This window comes from Oncorhynchus keta, chromosome 32, assembly GCF_023373465.1.
Source record: "Oncorhynchus keta strain PuntledgeMale-10-30-2019 chromosome 32, Oket_V2, whole genome shotgun sequence".
Classification (NCBI taxonomy): Eukaryota; Metazoa; Chordata; class Actinopteri; order Salmoniformes; family Salmonidae; genus Oncorhynchus; species Oncorhynchus keta.
This window is the reverse complement of record NC_068452.1, coordinates 28180155-28201136: the sequence shown is the minus strand read 5'-3', so window position 1 is coordinate 28201136 and position 20982 is coordinate 28180155. Positions and strand designations below refer to the sequence as shown.

The following is a 20982-nucleotide window of genomic DNA, read 5'->3' as shown; positions in this document are numbered from 1 at the left end:
TTACACCAGGGAGGTCGGACAGGCGGTCTGTCTAGAAAATGTGTCAGTGTGTCACTCCAAAGCTCCTCTCATTTCAAATGAATCCTGTGTGTCAGGAAAGTAAGGAGCCCAGGGAGTGACTTTAACCAAGCTATTTGTGAGGACTGGAAACAGGGTGTTAAAAGAGATGAGGACTCAGAGTCTCTGTTAAACATGCCTGTGGTTACAAACACCTAGGTTAGGCCATCTTTTGCGTCTTGTCTTGATTTAGATTGTGTCTGTCTAATCATTGTACCTCGCAGCTCTGCTATGTGGCTGTGTTCAATTAGTAGTCAGTGATTTAAATTACTATAGAAGAATGTTTCTTGTCAGCAGCTGCTCTGGTATAAATTACAGTTTGTTTTTGTTTATTACGCTAGTTGGCATATGGTTATTATTATTCTTTGCAGTGTTATATCTAACCTATGAACCCGTTTGTATTCAGTATCAAATGATAACTACAGCGAGGTGTTGGTCTTTATCTGTCTGGCATACGCACAGCTGATTTTCAAACAGACCCATCATGAACTGTGTGCAACCCACATAGACACGAGTAAAGAAAGGAGAAATCTAACAATACTTTGACGATAGGTTGAGAAATTCAACATCCTTTTTTATTGTTTTCAATCTTGAAATGCATCCATCTTCCATGATGAATATTAGTGTCTTTACATACACAGCCATGTCAAAAAGAAGGGGTGGTGGCGACCTAGACACCACCGACTGCTAAACACCACACAAGTCTCGTCTGCATCTTTGTCTTTTTTAGAATCTTTTCTTCATGAAATCATCAGCAAAAACACAAGCATCACTGATTTCAAACACAATGAAAAAAGGGGAGAATGGGGGTATGGAGCAAATACATCATCACGGTCGATAGGAGAAAGACACACGAAGATAGTCACAGAACACAGAACAAATAAAACAATGACATTAACATTACAGTGTTGTCTGAGAGAGGGAACGCTTTACATTTATACACAAGTGGCAAAAAGCTAAACATGGTACATATACTTTATAAAACTGTGTGGTACAGTGCAGGCTTCTCATTGTCACCCAAAACGAGGAAAATAAAGGCCGGGGGTGGATGCCCCATGTTTTACACTACAGAGGCACATTAGAAAAAGGGGAAATCCCTATTTCATTAACAAAGTAGAGATTGTCCTTAGTTTTTACAAAACTTAATTGCAAAAGCTCTGATTATTCTAAACCAGGTTTTTCTAATGTCATGGGCTATTTGTGTAATATAGTAAATTAGCTTCTGTTTCAGAGATCCAATGACCTAGTATCTGGGTTTAACACCATGTCTCTAGGGCAGTGGATCGACGTCAGGTTAGAAGCCTGAGGTTCTGAGCTCAGTGCATTGTGTTGTGCGGAGGAGACTAGGTGGCCTCACTCAGAGTTCAAATATCATACAGATATCATTTAGATTATATTACTATATTTAAAATAACTCCCGCCCCTATATTTCCCCACTTTGCGGTTTTAACTTGAGCTTTTATACGTTAAGGTTTATACACATTCATATTTTAGTCTGATTCTCTTGGCTTTGCTGCAGATGTGGGCATAGGAATAAATACATTGGGCTAAGAGATGGGAACGAACAGTGGAAGTCTAGACTGTTGATGATGCTCAACTTTAGGCCAGCAGCCTAGTTCTGTCTCTGATTGACTTTGATTGAATGCTGTCTAAGATCTTAAAGATCTACTGCAATAACAGGTAAGCTGCATTTCAAAAGCTATCGGCCATGTTTCTGTAAACAGAGTTAAAGTGATGACATTAAAAACGTTTTAACTTAAGTGGAGTTTGCAACAGTAGACACAATGTGACTGTACAGTAATTCTGACAAAAACAGGATGATTAACGTCCAAGTCCTTTCTTGCCTCAACAGTTTGTCGCATTGTTGTGACATTTGTTTGTTTTCTTCAAAAATATATATTTATAAATTATTGGTGAATTTACAGTAATATACAAACCGAGTGCTTGAACAAGATAGATAATGGATGGGCTGTGTGAGATCATGGAGATGGGAAGGGAAATGTGGATTGGGAGGGTTAGAGAAGAGAAATGGAACTTCTCATTGTGTTGCATCTTTGGTCAAGGGAATGTTCCCAGAATGTTGCTGCTACGTTTGTCTAAAGCCAGATGTGCACCATAGGAGGGGCACTGAAAGCTGACAATACAATTCCAATAATGGTCAACTTATATTCTCATTTGAAATGACCAACTGTGGTTTGACGAAAAACGATATGAAAGAGTCTCATCCCTCCTCTCATTTAGAAACAAAAGTCCTTCTGTAATTATGGAGAAGATGCAAGAACTGAAAAGTGTATATACAATATATACACATAGAATACTGTTCCCCCAGAAGTCCAGCCCTGTTTTGGGCTTCAGTACAGCTTTTTAGTCCCAGGACATGAAGGTGAGGGAGGTGTAGATGGGGGGTAAAGGAACGATAGTGGATTGAGATTGAGGAGGGGAAAGGGAAAGAGCGTATTTTGATCTAAGGCAGCATCAGAGACACCTCACAATGTAAGGAACCTCGACAAATTTGTGTTGCCCTCAAGTGTTCAATAGGCACTTAGTCTCGTCTGTTGTTATGGCGTCCACTTGACGACTCCTTTTCCCCACTCTCCTTCCTTGACTCAGCTTAGGACAGCTGCTTATAGAACCCTGTGGGGGGCTGGCTCTCACTCTCTCTCTCTTTGCCGCTCTGCTGTTGCATGAGGGCCAAGTAAGGGTGCTGGGGCAGGGGTAGGATAGAGGAAGGAGGAGGGGTGGTGAGAGAGTCCTGCTGGGAGCTCATGGCTTTGTGTTTGAGACGCAGTTTGTGAGGCAGGGCAGTGCCCTTAACCTCTGCCTGGGTGTCCCCGCTTTGGCATAGGGAGGAGTCCTGCGGGGAGGGCAGAGGGGACCCTGGCTTGTGTGAGACAGACAGGTGCTGGAGGTAACTCCCGGTGTCAGATAAGGAGGAGGACGTGGACTCGTCGTCCGTGGAGGTCTCCTTGTCAGAGCTGCGGGGGTCATTGTCACTAGAGGAGGTGTCTTTGCCTGAGGTTGAATGTTCTTGGTAGTACCCCTCACTAATGGCCCCGCCCTCATAGGTCAGTATGGGGGGCTCCTCGTCCTGGGTGCTAAGATAGCAGTGACTAGCCTGGTTGTGGCACAGGTGGGATGTGACGGCCTCCTGTTTTTGGAGGATGTCTGGAGCGAGGCCTGTCTGGGTCTTTTGCTCCTGTTGCAGAGCTCTGTACACCTGCCCCTCTCCTGCCTCGCTGTGGCACTCTGAGTATTGGTACGGAGGGGAGTCTAGTGTCTTCCTCTCCATCTGCTTGGTCACCTCTGCCAGTCTCTCTGAGCTTTCTGTGTGGCTCTCTCGAGCCTGGGCCAGATGGCCGGCCTGAGCACTCTGCTGTTGGGCTGTCTGTTGATCTATGTCCTGCTGCCTTTGGCTCTCCCCAGGGTAGGAGGCACTACTGGAGCGATAGAGGATGACACTCCTCTGTTGGGTGGGTGGAGGGACCTGACTGGTCTGGCTTGTGATGCTCTCCTGGTGGTGGTAGGAGTGGTGCTGTTGGCTGTGGTACACCGACTCCATCTCCTCCTGGTGGTGTGTGGAGGACAGGCTATGGTGGACGTTGAACATGCTGCTTCCAATGTCCATCTCCAGGCTGCTTTCCTCCTGCTTGATCCCGTAGACCGCAGGCTCTGGGCTGTCCCGGGAGGACCCGTCTGACATGTCTGAAAGGGAGCCATGGGGGGAGTGCGTCACCAGTTGACTATGCCCCCCCCCGCTGCCTGACTGCTCAGTCTCCGAGGAGTCAGAGTTCATCATCACCTGGGAGCTGCTGGAGTAGCCGCTGGAGTAGTAATTGGATGTGGAGGATCTCCCGTTGCCTCCATTGTTGCCTCCACTAGTGAGCTGCTGGCTCTTCTCCATGTAGGAGGCAGTGCTGATAAGGCCAAAGCGCAGCTTCAGCTGCAGCAGCTCCGTCTTCAGGCGGCAGTTCTCGTCATTCAGCACCATGACGCGGTTTTCCAACACCATGTCGTTCAGTCGTCGCTTCTCCCTGGAGCGTTTGGCCGCCTCGTTGTTCTTACGCCGCTTCTCCCAGTAGGATGCATCCTTCTTTTCATCAGAGATGAACTCACGCTTGCGTCTGCAACTCATGCTGGGCTTTACGAGACGCCCCTGGCGAGAGGGGGTTCCTTGAGGCGATGGGAGAGACTCTGCGTAGTTAGAGTATGTCTCTAGGTTGTCCAGGTTATTTTCTGAGCTTGCTGATTGGAGTTGTGAATTCAGGCATTCCATTGTTGCTCAGTGGAGGACAGTTTGGAATATTGCTACAACCACTGGAAAGGAAACTCAAGGAATGGGGTGATAAGGAACAGTGGGATTCAGCTATATCTCACTGAATGAATGAGCTTATAGTTCAAGTGTCTAAACTGGCCAAGAAGGTCAAGAAACAGTGGAACTCTGCGTTAATTCCCCTCATTTATCCAATGTATGTTCAGCCTTTCTCTAGGCAAGTCTCTTCAGCTTTCTCACAGAAAAGTGGGTCAAAGCTGCCTTGTAGAGAAGAAAAAAAAGAGTTCCTAGAGTGGAGAATGTGACAAGCTTCACTGAGCAATTCTCTAACCTTCTTTTCTCTGTTTTGTTTTTCTATCTTTTTGTGAGAGCGCTGTGCTGAGCAGACAGAGAAGTGTTGTACTGCTCCAGGCGTGTTGCAGGATGTAGGTCACTCAGTCTATCTCGGCTTGTCAGTCTCTTGGGAAGGGCGCTACCTCTCTCCTTCTCCAGTAGGTTGCAAGATGAAAGGCTGAGGAGACAAAGAAAGAAAAGGCAAAACGCTTAATCCTCGTGGACTGCTGTCGACCACTATGCATTCAGATTGAAGGAATAATATGTTCTTTATGTCATTGTTAATGAAATCCATTTTAGTTTTTGGCATGACTGGTGATCAAATCATTTTGAGGGATAATTAATAATACGCTCCTTCTCACATCCTCCTGCTTTCATCTATGTTCTGCATATCTGGCTTTGACTGAATTGTTACCCCTGGCAACCAGTGAATATTCACTAGACCCTAGTAACCACTGTCTGACCTCATGGCCCTTCTATTGATCTTCTCTGTCGCTGGTCCATGACCCCTTAAGGTGTCAGCTTGCTTCAGTTCGGCTGCCGACTTGCCAAACTGAACAAGTGTGCTTGCACACTCCCTTAAAATACCTTTGCTTGGAAAACTAGGGAAAAAAGCAGCAATAGTACTTTGTCCATATTGAGATGCCGTAGCCAATATACACTTCCTCAAAATAGTCAGAATGAATCTATGATAAATCAAGAAATCTGTCATTAATTTTTACGTTTCTGCAGAGGAGATCTCAGTCGAGCAATTTTACATCTAACTGGGGTGTTTGGTGCAGTATTTCTCAAAGACAAAATGTGCATGAAAATGATTCCGTACCCTTACACAATGTATGCACAAACTCTTCCGAACTGTTTTGGCTGGGAAGCATGTGGACGCGTTTAGCCCTGCATGTGGACGCGTTTAGCCCTGCATGTGGACGCGTTTAGCCCTGCATGTGGACGCGTTTAGCCCTGCATGTGGACGCGTTTAGCCCTGCATGTGGACGCGTTTAGCCCTGCATGTGGACGTTTTTAGCCCTGCATGTGGACGCGTTTAGCCCTGCATGTTGACGCGTTTAGCCCTGCATGTGGACGCGTTTAGCCCTGCATGTGGACGCGTTTAGCCCTGCATGTGGACGCGTTTAGCCCTGCATGTGGACGCGTTTAGCCCTGCATGTGGACGCGTTTAGCCCTGCATGTGGACGCGTTTAGCCCTGCATGTTGACGCGTTTAGCCCTGCATGTGGACTCGTTTAGCCCTGCATGTGGACGCGTTTAGCCCTGCATGTTGACGCGTTTAGCCCTGCATGTGGACGTGTTTAGCCCTGCATGTGGACGCGTTTAGCCCTGCATGTGGACGCGTTTAGCCCTGCATGTTGACGCGTTTAGCCCTGCATGTTGACGCGTTTAGCCCTGCATGTGGACGCGTTTAGCCCTGCATGTGGACGCGTTTAGCCCTGCATGTGGACGCGTTTAGCCCTGCATGTGGACGCGTTTAGCCCTGCATGTGGACGCGTTTAGCCCTGCATGTGGACGCGTTTAGCCCTGCATGTGGAAGCGTTTAGCCCTGCATGTGGACGCGTTTAGCCCTGCATGTGGACGCGTTTAGCCCTGCATGTGGACGCGTTTAGCCCTGCATGTGGAAGCGTTTAGCCCTGCATGTGGACGCGTTTAGCCCTGCATGTGGACGCGTTTAGCCCTGCATGTGGACGCGTTTAGCCCTGCATGTGGAAGCGTTTAGCCCTGCATGTGGACGCGTTTAGCCCTGCATGTGGACGCGTTTAGCCCTGCATGTGGACGTTGACTTGCATGGTGAAATAAACATGAGGCCAATATAGTAGTTTCTGAGTTACTATCTTTTTCTGAGTAAGACCTTACACATTTGCTATTTGCGACATTATTCCTCCTCCTTTGTAATCATAACTGCATGTCTGGCAACCAAGTCGAGAGCACATGATTACCATGTAAACTCCTCGAAATTACATCATTCAAACACATGGAATGATTGGACATTGAATTTGTAAGCTTTAAACAGCCATTATTGACTTATTTCATGGCTGTTCTAAATAGTCTTTCAGACAGATTTATTTTAAGAGCCAGGACAGTGAATCACACAGGTGCAGTGGGGGTAGGCTTCCCCTCATTCCATTTTAGAATTCTAGATTCTAGAAAGATTCCAAAACAACCATATTAAGAAACAGCCCACTACGTTTACATAGAAATTATCATGAATTGGAGAATTTACTGTAAGTGTAATAACCGTAAAAATTCACATTCTATTTGGACAACCAGTTCCTGGCAGTGAATGTAGACAAAGGTTCCCTGCCAAGGAAAAGAGGTGGAGAGGGTACGGGATTTTAAGGTAAGGATGTTGGGGGTTAATTAATGAATATAGGTCAAGTCTCAGGAAGGACGGGGCTGGAGAATGTACCACGCTCTCCTGAATTATGACACCAGGGTGGTCAGCCTCATAACTATGAAGTGTCTGGGAACCTGCTCAGCAGGGACTCTCCTGGTAATGAGGTAAACAGAGGTAGATGTGTCACTAGCCAAACATCTTAAGTATGATTTTCATGAATAAGCCAAATGGCTTTTCATGTTTCCAAGTTGTCTCTGCTGGTTGTGTACCAGTTAGCCTATTTTATCTGTGTTGCTGACTAACTGGTTCAATATCAAATACATTCCATACAGGTGACTTGAGACAAGCAAAGGAATTCAACAGGCATCGAGGATGGAGACTTCCTGGAACATTTGAGATAACTCATTCAGACTATGTTCCCTTGTTCCATGGTTCCATTAAACTGGTCTTGTATGCTTTAAAATCAAATTACTTAAATCAAATGAGTTGCTGGCCAACAGGAGTTGTTTCATCCCTGCCTCCCTGCCTCATTTACTCTCATTTTCTTACTGAACAACATGAGTTGAGACACACTGATTCTCTCTGCCTCTGTCATTTCATAATCTGTTTTTTTTTCTCCATGGGTTATATTCTCCCAGGAGTCTGGGGCAAAATTATGTAACTGTCAATTGCTCTACACGTTTCAAATGTGGGTTCAACACCAATTTTTCTTTCCAGGCACAATTCAGCAACAAAATGAGCCAAATCTAGATGGGATATTACACCACTAGTTCTTAAATTAAAAATGTTTTGCTTCCCACAAAATGATGACAAGCCTTCTAGGTCATTTGGGTCCCAGTAGAGACTAAATAGGGATACAGGCTACGATTTTGCCTGGAAAAAGGCTTGAGACAGGGCCTGATATCGCACTGCTAAATGCAGTACTTTAAGGTCCTCATTCCCACAAGCCATTTGCATGTGGCTCATGGGCAGGAGGGAAAGAGTGGCAAGAGCCCAGAAACCACTCAGTAAACCCTGGCTCTGACTAGTGCCTACACAGCAAGCTGGAATATAGGTCAGTGGAACCACGGTTGAGGCAGCGAGAGAGATACAGAGAATTAGAGAGTACTCTATTTATAGAGGTGAAAGATGCACGGCGAGAGGGACGAAGAGATGGAGAGAAGGTAGACAAAAGAAAGGCGGAAATGAGCTCAGATGATAGCACCTCGCAGGATGTAAACAAACGCGGTACTGTACCAGCGTTAACAACATATCACCTATGGAAACAAAAGTAAAAAATGGGGCAAGTAATCATATCAACATCAATCCCTCCTCATCGAACAACACACTTCCACTGCGCAAACAGATTGACTGTAAAAAAACAAAAAACAAGCTGCTCATCTCCTCTGCGGGCGGCTGGAATTAGCTGGAGACATGAATGGAGCTGGAGTGTTTGCTGATTAATGCATCACAAGCTCTTAGTCTCCCACTACTGATACAGGAATAGGGCACTGCATGCCACCCTTACCTGATAATCAGAACATCTAAGCATCAAACCTATCCACTTCAATATAGTGTATCAAATATCTAACTGCAGGCTACTGAGATAGGGATTGCCAATGAAAGTTTCATGTGTTTTTATGAAATATGTAGTGTGACCTGCCAGAACAAATGTCAAATAGTAAGAAATTCTACTGCTTCCCTTTTCGCCCATCTAATATGCTTACGAGGCTCTGTGTTTAAATGGAACACTCCTACGCTTGTGGTAGACCATAATGAATTCCATGTCCAATTTCATGATAAAAGGTGAACAAAAAGCTGCATCTCAGAGTATGAATCTGTTACTGATAGCTCTGTTTAACATTAGCACACATCCTTGTTATACTTAATAAATATAAAGTCATTCTACCACAGGAAAGGGCTTGGTTACATTTGTGAAGTGATCACAGAGAATCTAAATGTATGCCATTTACAATTATTGGGTCCAAACAACACACAAAGCTATATTTGGTGGGGCTTGAGTTCAAAAGCTTGTTTTTGTTGAGCTCTTAAAGTAATGGGAGCAGGAGTAAAATAAGGAGGAGGCCCCCAGACCTGGGTGCAATATTTTACTGAGACTGAGGAACTGAACTGCCCCCAGGGGGGAACAATGCAAATAGATGGCTTTTCCCCAAATTCCAAGTAGGGTTGGGCTGATATATGATTAAATAGAATAGTGACATTTGACATTGACGATATATTGTGAAGTGCAAGACGATATATCGTGATGTGCTGTATCAATATGTTGAAAATTACGTGTAAATGAATGAACTAAGCCTTATTTAGTCATTAACGGTGCAGAACGATTATATCGGATATCGCGATATTTGGAGTAGCACATCGTAGAAGGGGTCTCCCCAAATATCATCCAACCCTGATTCCTAGACTGGGTTTATCTTCCCAAGAAAAAGTACAAATTCCTGGACATGAAGGTGGAGTTCCAAGCCAACTCCTTGTTCCATAAACACAGCCATATCAGCCTCTGTTAAACAGGAAAAAAAGAGTGACCCAGTGCAGTCCATGTGTTTCCCAGTCACATGTGCTCCCTTGGCCTACTTCTCTGCCTCTCCCTCCCAGCCACAGCAGCACAATAACAAAGCACCTACTCTATCCTTCATTATCTTTCATTGTGCCAGGAAACCCTGAGAATGTCAGGCGGGTCAGGATAAACCCCACTCCAGGAAACCCTGAGAATGTCAGGCGGGTCAGGATAAACCCCACTCCAGGAAACCCTGAGAATGTCAGGCGGGTCAGGATAAACCCCACTCCAGGAAACCCTGAGAATGTTAGGCGGGTCAGGATAAACCCCACTCCAGGAAACACTGAGAATGTCAGGCGGGTCAGGATAAACCCCACTCCAGGAAACCCTGAGAATGTTAGGCGGGTCAGGATAAACCCCACTCCAGGAAACACTGAGAATGTCAGGCGGGTCAGGATAAACCCCACTCCAGGAAACCCTGAGAATGTCAGGCGGGTCAGGATAAACCCCACTCCAGGAAACCCTGAGAATGTCAGGTGGGTCAGGATAAACGCCACTCCAGGAAACCCTGAGAATGTCAGGCGGGCCAGGATAAACCCCACTCCAGGAAACCCTGAGAATGTCAGGCGGGTCAGGATAAACCCCACTCCAGGAAACCCTGAGAATGTCAGGCGGGTCAGGATAAACCCCACTCCAGGAAACCCTGAGAATGTCAGGCGGGTCAGGATAAACCCCACTCCAGGAAACCCTGAGAATGTCAGGCGGGTCAGGATAAACCCCACTCCAGGAAACCCTGAGAATGTCAGGCGGGTCAAGATAAACCCCACTCCAGGAAAACCTGAGAATGTCAGGCGGGTCAGGATAAACCCCACTCCACATTGTTCACCATCAACTACAATAGTAGTGAAACACGACATAGTGCACGCTGCTCGAGTGAAACATAGGTAATCTCATCCTCATGATAATTATAGCCATGTTATTACCATGTTTTTAGCAATAAAATAAGTAAGCCTACTAATACAATAAGGAATATAGTAGCTGATCATTGCAATTACAAGCAATTTATGGAAAGATTCATGAATCCTACAGAAATGGGGTGTGGCACAGAAAGGTGAGGATTGAAGAAAATGTATGAAAGGCAAAATGAATATGTTTCTAATTGTGTATCACTACGATATGAAGGAAACCTACATGTTTATTAGGCACATTTATCTGCTGCCCATCAGTGTTTATGTTTTGCATGAATGGGTTGGGTGTCTTTGTCAAGCCAGCTAGGATTTATTTTGGTAGGTTTTTATTCTGGTATTATAGGGGGCTCTGCAGCACATCCCCTCCCCTTTATGACTAATGTGACCTACATTTGGAGCTGGCATAGCGGTCCACCTTATGCGCCAAACAATTAGCCCTCCTCAGCAAAGCACAATAGAGGCTATGGGTTTCCGCTGATTGTGTCATCTCCCCTACCTGTATCTGTTTTAATTACTTAAATGATTTATTATGCAACCCGCACCATTACTATAGCCTTTAGTGCAATGTGTTACAAAAATGTAAGGCATAACCAAATGCTTTGCGTAATTTCCCATTGTGCATAGCACCTGTACCATAGCACACTTGTACCATAGCACACCTGTACCATAGGCTAAATTCTAAACTACATGGTTTTCATAAAAACATGAATAGCGTGAATAGCCTACACCTTTACCACGGTACCAAAAGTAGGCTAGACACAAGTGCGCATGCCATCACTAAACAACAAATGTATGAGCTGCGGGCACCTGGCGGGGGGCACACATTACACAATCATTCCCACGTGCAGTGTGGGGCTACTTTCAACATTCAGACTGAGCAGGGTGGTCTTTTATAAGACAAGTTACAACAAGTGTGTGTGCAGTATTAATTCTTATATGCATGTAATCTAATAACTGCATAGGTTATACGTTGAGATGGACATGCAGTGCGCAACAGTGTTTCCCAATATAACTAATAACCTACACGGCAGGCACATATCCACGTCACATCATAAGTGTTCTGCCCTCTTCAACATACCACTACTCTTTGTGGTGTCTCTGATAAATGTACCTTTTGCAAATTATAACAGATCCCCGGGGAAGTCATTCAAGGCAAAAGCAAGTTTCTTGCACATAGGTTGTTGCCCTGTTGCATTCGCTACCCATAGGCTAATCCAACAACTTGTCACGACTTTGAGATTTTGACCCAGTAGCCTACATTTGACTCAGTAGTCTAAATAAGCACAGAAATAAACATGCCCAGTATATCCAGCTCACTTAACAGACACCGACAATACTTTAGATTATCATTCATATCCTAAACAATGTTTTCAGAGATGTAGGACAGCACAATACTCCAGTAGCCTTTACTCTAGATTCAGTTTGCCCCACTGAGCAGAGGAAGGGTTAACGGGTTGGCTAACCTTTCACAAATAACTACTTACTTCATGTGATGGAGAGAAGTGTGTCCTCAGACCATCATTAACGGGTTTATTTTGCTCAAATAAATGTCCATACTTGTGTTACTAAATAATAGAGGAATTAATCCAAAGAAAAATAATTTTACCGTATTTCAAGTTATTGTATCTTTCAATATTTTCAAAACTCTACTATGATGGGCGGGGCGAAGCTACTCCAAATATGTGTGTTTTCTGTGGCATCTGCCACCCAGCGTTCCTTGTTCTGAAGGAATTCCATCCACCCCTGTCTCCTTATCATCCCCCTATGCATTCTGCCACTAAATAGGGCCTCGCCTTGACAGAACATACTTATGGTTCAACGTCCGTCACCCAAATTATAAACACTTCCCGTTGTGCCAAAATGTTTGCAACAAAATATCAGTGAACTTGAAAGTCATGCAAAACTAAAATGATATAGTCTAATCGATGTGCCACTAAATAACAGTGAAATTAGTATTATTAAACAATTGGATTGAATTGTTTTCACTAATAATAAGTCACATTATATACATGAATCGACTGGACATTTAAAGGCAATCCATATAAAATAAATGCTTACCGTGTATGTGTAAATAAAAGCCCACAGTGCGAAGTCTAATATAACAGCCACGTTTCTGTTCAACAATTCCTATTTCTGACTACTATCGAATTCAAATGTGCGATCGTCCTTCAAGTACAGTGCGAGCTCTGTGATTAGTGCCTGTATGTGAGCATGAATTCTGTGTCGCTTAATTTAAATCTGTTCTCTTATTACGTTAGGGACTTGCTACAATTTCCTCCTTGCTCTCTCAATGTCTCCAATTGTATGTTAGTAGGTCAGCAGTTGCATAACAGGAGTCTTTGGGTGCCTAGTCACGTTTTGTTTCTCGCTCGCGCGCTCGGTATCTGCCCCCTCCCCTTTCTTCTCCTTCGAATTCTTTTGCGGAGAGATGGGGAAGAGGAGAGAGGGGAGGGAATAAACCAGACTTGCTGAGATGAAGGGTGAGATACCCCTAATTAGGTTAATAGAGAGATTGAGAGAGAGACTTGGAAAAATGGAATGGTGGGGAAACATTTTTAGAAACAAGCTATTTATATATGAAGAAGATATATAAATAAACAGCTGTTGTTTGGGTGAGAAGTGTGTGCCCCTTTATTGAATGGATAGGCCTAATCACTCCAGGTGGCTCAGTTTTGCCCTTTTAAATATAGCTTTATTCTTTTCAGTTTTATTCTAATCCGCAAACCAAAATCTATTCACATTGTCCCTCATTAGCATATGAGTAGTTATTTCTTCATATTCAGAAGATTGAAGGCATAGTCTACATGGCCTAGGCTTTAGCTTAATGTGGAGCAGGTGACAGGTGAGCAGGTTTGAATCCAGTGTACACATCAGGAGCTACAATGATCAGTTACAATTGTGACATGGCCACATACAATTGTGACATACACATAGCTGCAACCTGGATTCAGGGGTAGACATAATATAGTAAACAAAAATACAGGACACTCAAATTAGCTATGTTTGGTATGGTATGTATTAAATTGTGGATGTCCATCATCAATTTCGTATGATATGTTCCGAATTACATTTCGTATGATATGTTCCGAATTACATTTCGTATGATATGTTCCGAATTACATTTCGTATGATATGTTCCGAATTACATTTCGTATGAAATGTTCCGAATTACATTTCGTATGATATGTTCCGAATTACATTTCGTATGATATGTTCCGAATTACATTTCGTATGAAATGTTCCGAATTACATTTCGTATGAAATGTTCCGAATTACATTTCGTATGATATGTTCCGAATTACATTTCGTATGATATGTTCCGAATTACATTTCGTATGATATGTTCCGAATTACATTTCGTATGATATGTTCCGAATTACATTTCGTATGATATGTTCCGAATTACATTTCGTATGATATGTTCCGAATTACATTTCGTATGATATGTTCCGAATTACATTTCGTATGATATGTTCCGAATTACATTTCGTATGATATGTTCCGAATTACATTTCGTATGATATGTTCCGAATTACATTTCGTATGATATGTTCCGAATTACATTTCGTATGAAATGTTCCGAATTACATTTCGTATGATATGTTCCGAATTACATTTCGTATGATATGTTCCGAATTACATTTCGTATGATATGTTCCGAATTACATTTCGTATGATATGTTCCGAATTACATTTCGTATGATATGTTCCGAATTACATTTCGTATGATATGTTCCGAATTACATTTCGTATGAAATGTTCCGAATTACATTTCGTATGAAATGTTCCGAATTACATTTCGTATGATATGTTCCGAATTACATTTCGTATGATATGTTCCGAATTACATTTCGTATGATATGTTCCGAATTACATTTCGTATGATATGTTCCGAATTACATTTCGTATGATATGTTCCGAATTACATTTCGTATGATATGTTCCGAATTACATTTCGTATGATATGTTCCGAATTACATTTCGTATGATATGTTCCGAATTACATTTCGTATGATATGTTCCGAATTACATTTCGTATGAAATGTTCCATTTCGATGATGTACATTTCGTATGATATGTTCCGAATTACATTTCGTATGATATGTTCCGAATTACATTTCGTATGATATGTTCCGAATTACATTTCGTATGAAATGTTCCGAATTACATTTCGTATGATATGTTCCGAATTACATTTCGTATGATATGTTCCGAATTACATTTTGTATATGTTACAAATTGCAATTCGTACAATATGTTACGAATTGCAATTCGTACAAAATGTTACGAATTTGCAATACATTAGATATGTTACGAATTCCAATTTGTTGTGGCTAACATTAGCTAGGTGGCTAACGTAAGCTAGGCTAGGGGTTAGGGGTTATGGTTAGGGTTAAGCACAGGAGGTTGGTGGCACCTTAATTGGTGTCTGGAAGCGAATTAATTGAATGGTATCAAACTAATCAAACTCATGGTTTCCATGTGTTTGATACCATTCCATTTACTCCTTTCCAGACATTATTATGAGTTGTTCTCCCCTCAGCAGCCTCCTGTGAGGTGAAGGTTAGGAGTTAGGTTAAAGAGTTAAAGTTAGGGTTTGGGGAAGGATGTAGCTAAAAAGTAATAAATAGTTGCTAATTAGCTAAAATGTTCTAGTTGTTTGTGATGAGTTTCGATCACGTGTTACATGCCCACCTATCCACCCTACGAAAAAAGTATTCAAATGTCTGCACTCACTACTGTAAGTCGCTCTGGGTAAGAGCATCAGCTGAATGACTAAAATGTCATAAATAAATCAAATGCAACCATACCAAACGTAACATGCCATGCTATTTTGAGTGTTCCAGATTTCCGTTGACTATTTTACGTCTAGTCTGAGACCAGGTTGATCACTCATGCCAAGCAAGAACAGGATGAAAATTAGTTTTAGTAATTTGTAGACATATTGCAGTAAATTGTCTGATTTTGTTGTGACATTGGCTCTCATTTCCAGCAGCTGTGGCCTTGTGGTTCGATGCATCTGGTTACAGTTTTTACATAACCGCTTGAATCTCAAGAGCTCAAGACATTGAATCAAGAATCTCAAGACATTGAAACCTCTTTATACCGTAGGCTACTTTATTGGCATCCTCCCTCTTATGAGGCATCCAGCCAGTCCTTTTGTTCCAATGAAAAAAACTGCCGTGGTCACAACAAAATGCATTAAATAATACTGTTATCGCTCCAGTTGTTTCCATGGCTCTCTGTGACGCAAGACAGAACAGACACAGGTTGTAAGGTCAGATAGTGGAGGGCAGATGGACTGGAGAGAGGAAGAGGGTGTAATCATCACAAAGCACAGGAGGTCACAGTCTACCTCCTAAGCATGAGCCTGTCCCACCTGGAATTCATTTACCAGGAAAAAAAGCACAATTGAGAGTGAAAATGAGCAATCAACCTTCCCCTTGCTGTAACTACATGGCATCTTCATATCCAGCTAGGACATAGGCCTAGGCCTAAGATATGTTGCTCATTCCAAGTCAAGATATGCATTAAATGAGCAAAAGGATATGGATATTTCAGACAAATCATTTTTGTCAAGGGTCACAGATTACATTCCAAAAGTCTAAACTGTCATTACTGTACTGGGTAACACATTTCTGAATTGGCAATAACAGCAATAAATACAATTGCAGTCATATTTTAGTTCACTATTTGGGAAGTACCAAAAACACACAAACTCAACCAATGTGTTACAATTGTGTTTTTAAAACTATGTAAAGTGCTACCTTCTATATGGTGTAAGACGACAGGGGGCTTTAATGATCAACTAAGACTGTCTTTACTGAATGGTGTGCATTGCACATTTCATGCAAAACATGACCATTCAGTAATGAAAGTCTTAGTTGATCATTAAAGCCCCCTGTCGTCTGCCCTCCACTATCTGACCTTACAACCTGTGCCTGTTCTGTCTTGCGTCACAGAGAGTCATGGAAACAACTGGAGCGATAACGGTATTATTTAATGCATTTTGTTGTGTCCACGGCAGTTTTGATTGGAACAAAAGGACTGGCTGGATGCCTAGAGGGCTGTTTCCAATTGCAGATGCTTTTATTTGATCTCTCTCATTATCTTCAAGGCCCTGGTTCCTTCTCATGTGACCGGAGAGAGCAGCAGGGCATGGAGGGCTCAATCTTTGTTCAGCATATGCTCTCTGTCTCTGTCTTTCTCTCTCTCTCTTTCTCTCTTTCTTCAACCGACCCACTTGAGCTTTCAAATGCACTTTGCGGATCTACCTGCAATGCCATGCCTTTTATTGTTTATCATTGTGCTATTGAACACAGTCACAGACACAAGTGCGCCTCCATATGCCTAATTTGTTTCACAAATGAGCAGGTTGAGTCACCATTCGTGAAAGGTTTTCTATGTCTTTCTTTGTATTGTGGATAATGAATGGAGGTAGCGAGCATGCAGCAATACCTTCCTCATACATGTCAATGATAGAAACAACCTTGAGAGCAAATGCATATAGATGTTTCATTAATTTGGGTCATATGGAGGCTTAGAGGATTGGTCCTCATTTTTAATAATAATTAGTAATCTAGTAATTGCTGTTTACCTGAAGATGCCACTCATTGCCTACTCTATGTCCATCTCATCATCTGGAGAGAACCTCAAACATGGACCAAGCACCGCCATGCTTCCATTATACCCCTCTCTCTCCCATTCCTCTTTGTTCAGAGCTGAAGCATTGGCCGTGAACTTGACGCACCCCCCCACTCCCTCTGTACCCCACCCAACCACTCCCCCTCCTAGCTACATATGCATGGGTTTCCATGGTAACTGTCGCACTTCCTGCCTAGCAACCGGCGTTATCTCCCACCGATAAACAGGGGGGACAGAATGGAGAGGGGAGTAGCAGGGGGCTGCGGTTTAAGGGGTGTGTTATTGGGGGTGGTTGTGTAGTAGTGAGCTGCTGCAGTAGTAGCTTCATTAACCAGCCTCACTCCTCTCCTCCACCCCCACCCCCACCCTTCCTCTTCCTCCCACTCTCACTACAGGAATCCCCAATTTGACTGAGGAACCTGTGAATCCAGCTGCAGGTTGAGGAGAGCCTCTCCTTTGTAATGAGATTGGAACAGCACAGGGCTCAGTGAATGGAAGATGTTCTGCACTGGTGGATACATGGAGTATATGGAGCCTGTACAGAGTTCTACTGTCAGCTTGTTTTCTCTTCATCTTGATTGATTTGACTTGTCCACATTGACACACATGCTGGTTTAGATAGGCCTATCTCATTCAATGTAGGGGTTGGTTACTTGGGGCAAATAATAATTAAATGACTTCATGGGTTGAGTGTTGTTATTGAGTGACATAGCAATTAAACCTTGGTGTAATTTTGCCACTACACCTGCACCAAATAAAATCTGCGACACTGAAATAAACACACAGGCTACTATGTCACGATCTGTGTGCTCGGAATGACAACAATCACACCGTCAGCTAGCCTACTCAACAAATGGTAGTCTTTGCTGCCACCTAGTGGTTTCTAAAGTTATTATGCTATCATATTTATAACTGCGCTCTGATCTGCTTTGGTTTGTCAAGGGATTTCATATGGGAAATTAATACTGTTCAGACAAATTATAGTTTTAAAATGTCATTGGTATGACACATCTGAGACTAAGTAGGTAAATTTCTTAGTAAAAAAATCTGCATGATGAGTGAATTTATGGGTGCCGTGCAGGGAGTGTAATTCATTTTGTTATGATGTAATCTTATTTCGTTAATGTAAATGTGTCTTCAGACCCAGTCTAGCTCATACCACCCACATCCCCTGAAATCCCCTGTAATGACTATAATTGCAATTCGTCTGTAGCTGTGGCCTCGAACACACACTAGCTCATGACTGGCATGCAGACTCCACCCCTCAGGACTCGTTTGCTCCTGTCTGGATAGACAAAGCTCAATAGTCCAATCTGTCTTGCACTGCTGCTCTTCCTACATACGTAGCTATGTGTAAGTTAGGTCTCATACAGGAGAAAGATGTGACAGAGGATATTCATTTAGGTTGAATATTCTAAATAGTTTACTTTTGTGCTTGCTGATGAAATATGTTCTCAAAAGGCTACTACTTAATCCCTGAAGAAATCTTGGAGTCAATGTAGAACAATCACTCCTCATCTGTTAGATAATGTGAGACAAAGCAAGATACATTATCTTTTTAAACAGGATACATATTTCCACAGTGTAAATGGAGACTGCAACATGTTGTTTTCTCAGTGACTTAATAGATGGAGGAAATCTATGATAATGCTTTAGTGGATATAATGGTGTCCTAACAGTGGGAGGATCAAGTGCAGGGGTGGGAAATCATTTTTGCTCGAGGGCCACATTGGGATTTCAAAATTCAACAGACGGTCGCACACATTTTCTCTTAACTCAAACCTCCCGCGGGTCAGATTGAATGGGCTCACAGGTCATTGCCCATCCCTGATACTGTATGTTGCCATCCCTGATACTGTATGTTGCCATCCCTGATACTGTATGTTGCCATCCCTGATACTGTATGTTGCCATCCCTGATACTGTATGTTGCCATCCCTGATACTGTATGTTGCCATCCCTGATACTGTATGTTGTCATCCCTGATACTGTATGTTGCCATCCCTGATACTGTATGTTGCCATCCCTGATACTGTATGTTGCCCATCCCTGATACTGTATGTTGCCATCCCTGATACTGTATGTTGCCATCCCTGATACTGTATGTTGCCCATCCCTGATACTGTATGTTGCCCATCCCTGATACTGTATGTTGCCCATCCCTGATACTGTATGTTGCCCATCCCTGATACTGTATGTTGCCATCCCTGATACTGTATGTTGCCATCCCTGATACTGTATATTGCCATCCCTGATACTGTATGTTGTCATCCCTGATACTGTATGTTGCCCATCCCTGATACTGTATGTTGCCCATCCCTGATACTGTATGTTGCCATCCCTGATACTGTATGTTGCCATCCCTGATACTGTATGTTGCCATCCCTGATACTGTATGTTGCCATCCCTGATACTGTATGTTGCCATCCCTGATACTGTATGTTGCCATCCCTGATACTGTATGTTGCCATCCCTGATACTGTATGTTGCCATCCCTGATACTGTATGTTGCCCATCCCTGATACTGTATGTTGCCCATCCCTGATACTGTATGTTGTCATCCCTGATACTGTATGTTGCCCATCCCTGATACTGTATGTTGCCCATCCCTGATACTGTATGTTGTCATCCCTGATACTGTATGTTGTCATCCCTGATACTGTATGTTGTCATCCCTGATACTGTATGTTGCCCATCCCTGATACTGTATGTTGCCATCCCTGATACTGTATGTTGCCATCCCTGATACTGTATGTTGTCATCCCTGATACTGTATGTTGCCCATCCCTGATACTGTATGTTGCCCATCCCAGATGATGTTGCCATCCCTGATACTGTATGTTGCCATCCCTGATACTGTATGTTGCCCATCCCTGATACTGTATGTTGCCATCCCTGATACTGTATGTTGCCATCCCTGATACTGTATGTTGCCATCCCTGATACTGTATGTTGTCATCCCTGATACTGTATGTTGTCATCCCTGATACTGTATGTTGTCATCCCTGATACTGTATGTTGTCATCCCTGATACTGTATGTTGCCATCCCTGATACTGTATGTTGCCCATCCCTGATACTGTATGTTGTCATCCCTGATACTGTATGTTGCCATCCCTGATACTGTATGTTGCCATCCCTGATACTGTATGTTGCCATCCCTGATACTGTATGTTGCCATCCCTGATACTGTATGTTGCCATCCCTGATACTGTATGTTGCCATCCCTGATACTGTATGTTGCCATCCCTGATACTGTATATTGCCCATCCCTGATACTGTATATTGCCCATCCCTGATACTGTATGTTGCCCATCCCTGATACTGTATATTGCCCATCCCTGATACTGTATGTTGCCATCCCTGATACTGTATGTTGCCATCCCTGATACTGTATGTTGCCCATCCCAGATACTGTATGTTTTAATCCCTGATACTGTATGTTTTAATCCCTGATACTGTATGTTGCCATCCCTGATACTGTATATTGCCCATCCCTGATACTGTATGTTGTCATCCCTGATACTGTATGTTGTCATCCCTGATACTGTATGTTGCCCATCCCTGATACTGTATGTTGCCATCCCTGATACTGTATGTTGCCATCCCTGATACTGTATGTTGTCATCCCTGATACTGTATGTTGTCATCCCTGATACTGTATGTTGTCATCCCTGATACTGTATGTTGTCATCCCTGATACTTTATGTTGCCATCCCTGATACTGTATGTTGCCATCCCTGATACTGTATGTTGCCATCCCTGATACTGTATGTTGCCATCCCTGATACTGTATGTTGCCATCCCTGATACTGTATGTTGCCATCCCTGATACTGTATGTTGCCATCCCTGATACTGTATGTTGCCATC

At 43.1% G+C, this 20982-nt stretch overlaps 1 protein-coding gene across 1 annotated transcript; it reads right to left on the bottom strand.

The window, feature by feature from the left end:
- Positions 1-610: 610 nt before the first annotated feature.
- Positions 611-12809, bottom strand: LOC118365537 (filaggrin-like). Its single transcript, XM_035747826.2, has 2 exons — positions 12527-12809; positions 611-4838 (listed from the first exon to the last, which is right to left on the bottom strand). The coding sequence occupies exon 2, from the start codon at positions 4328-4330 to the stop codon at positions 2669-2671; it is 1662 nt and encodes a 553-aa protein (XP_035603719.2). The 5' UTR covers positions 4331-4838; positions 12527-12809; the 3' UTR covers positions 611-2668.
- Positions 12810-20982: the final 8173 nt, after the last annotated feature.

What these genes read in the sequence shown, in the direction of transcription:
- LOC118365537 (XM_035747826.2), bottom strand. Translation starts at nt 4,330, where the DNA reads ATGGAATGCCTGAATTCACAACTCCAATCAGCAAGCTCAGAAAATAAC.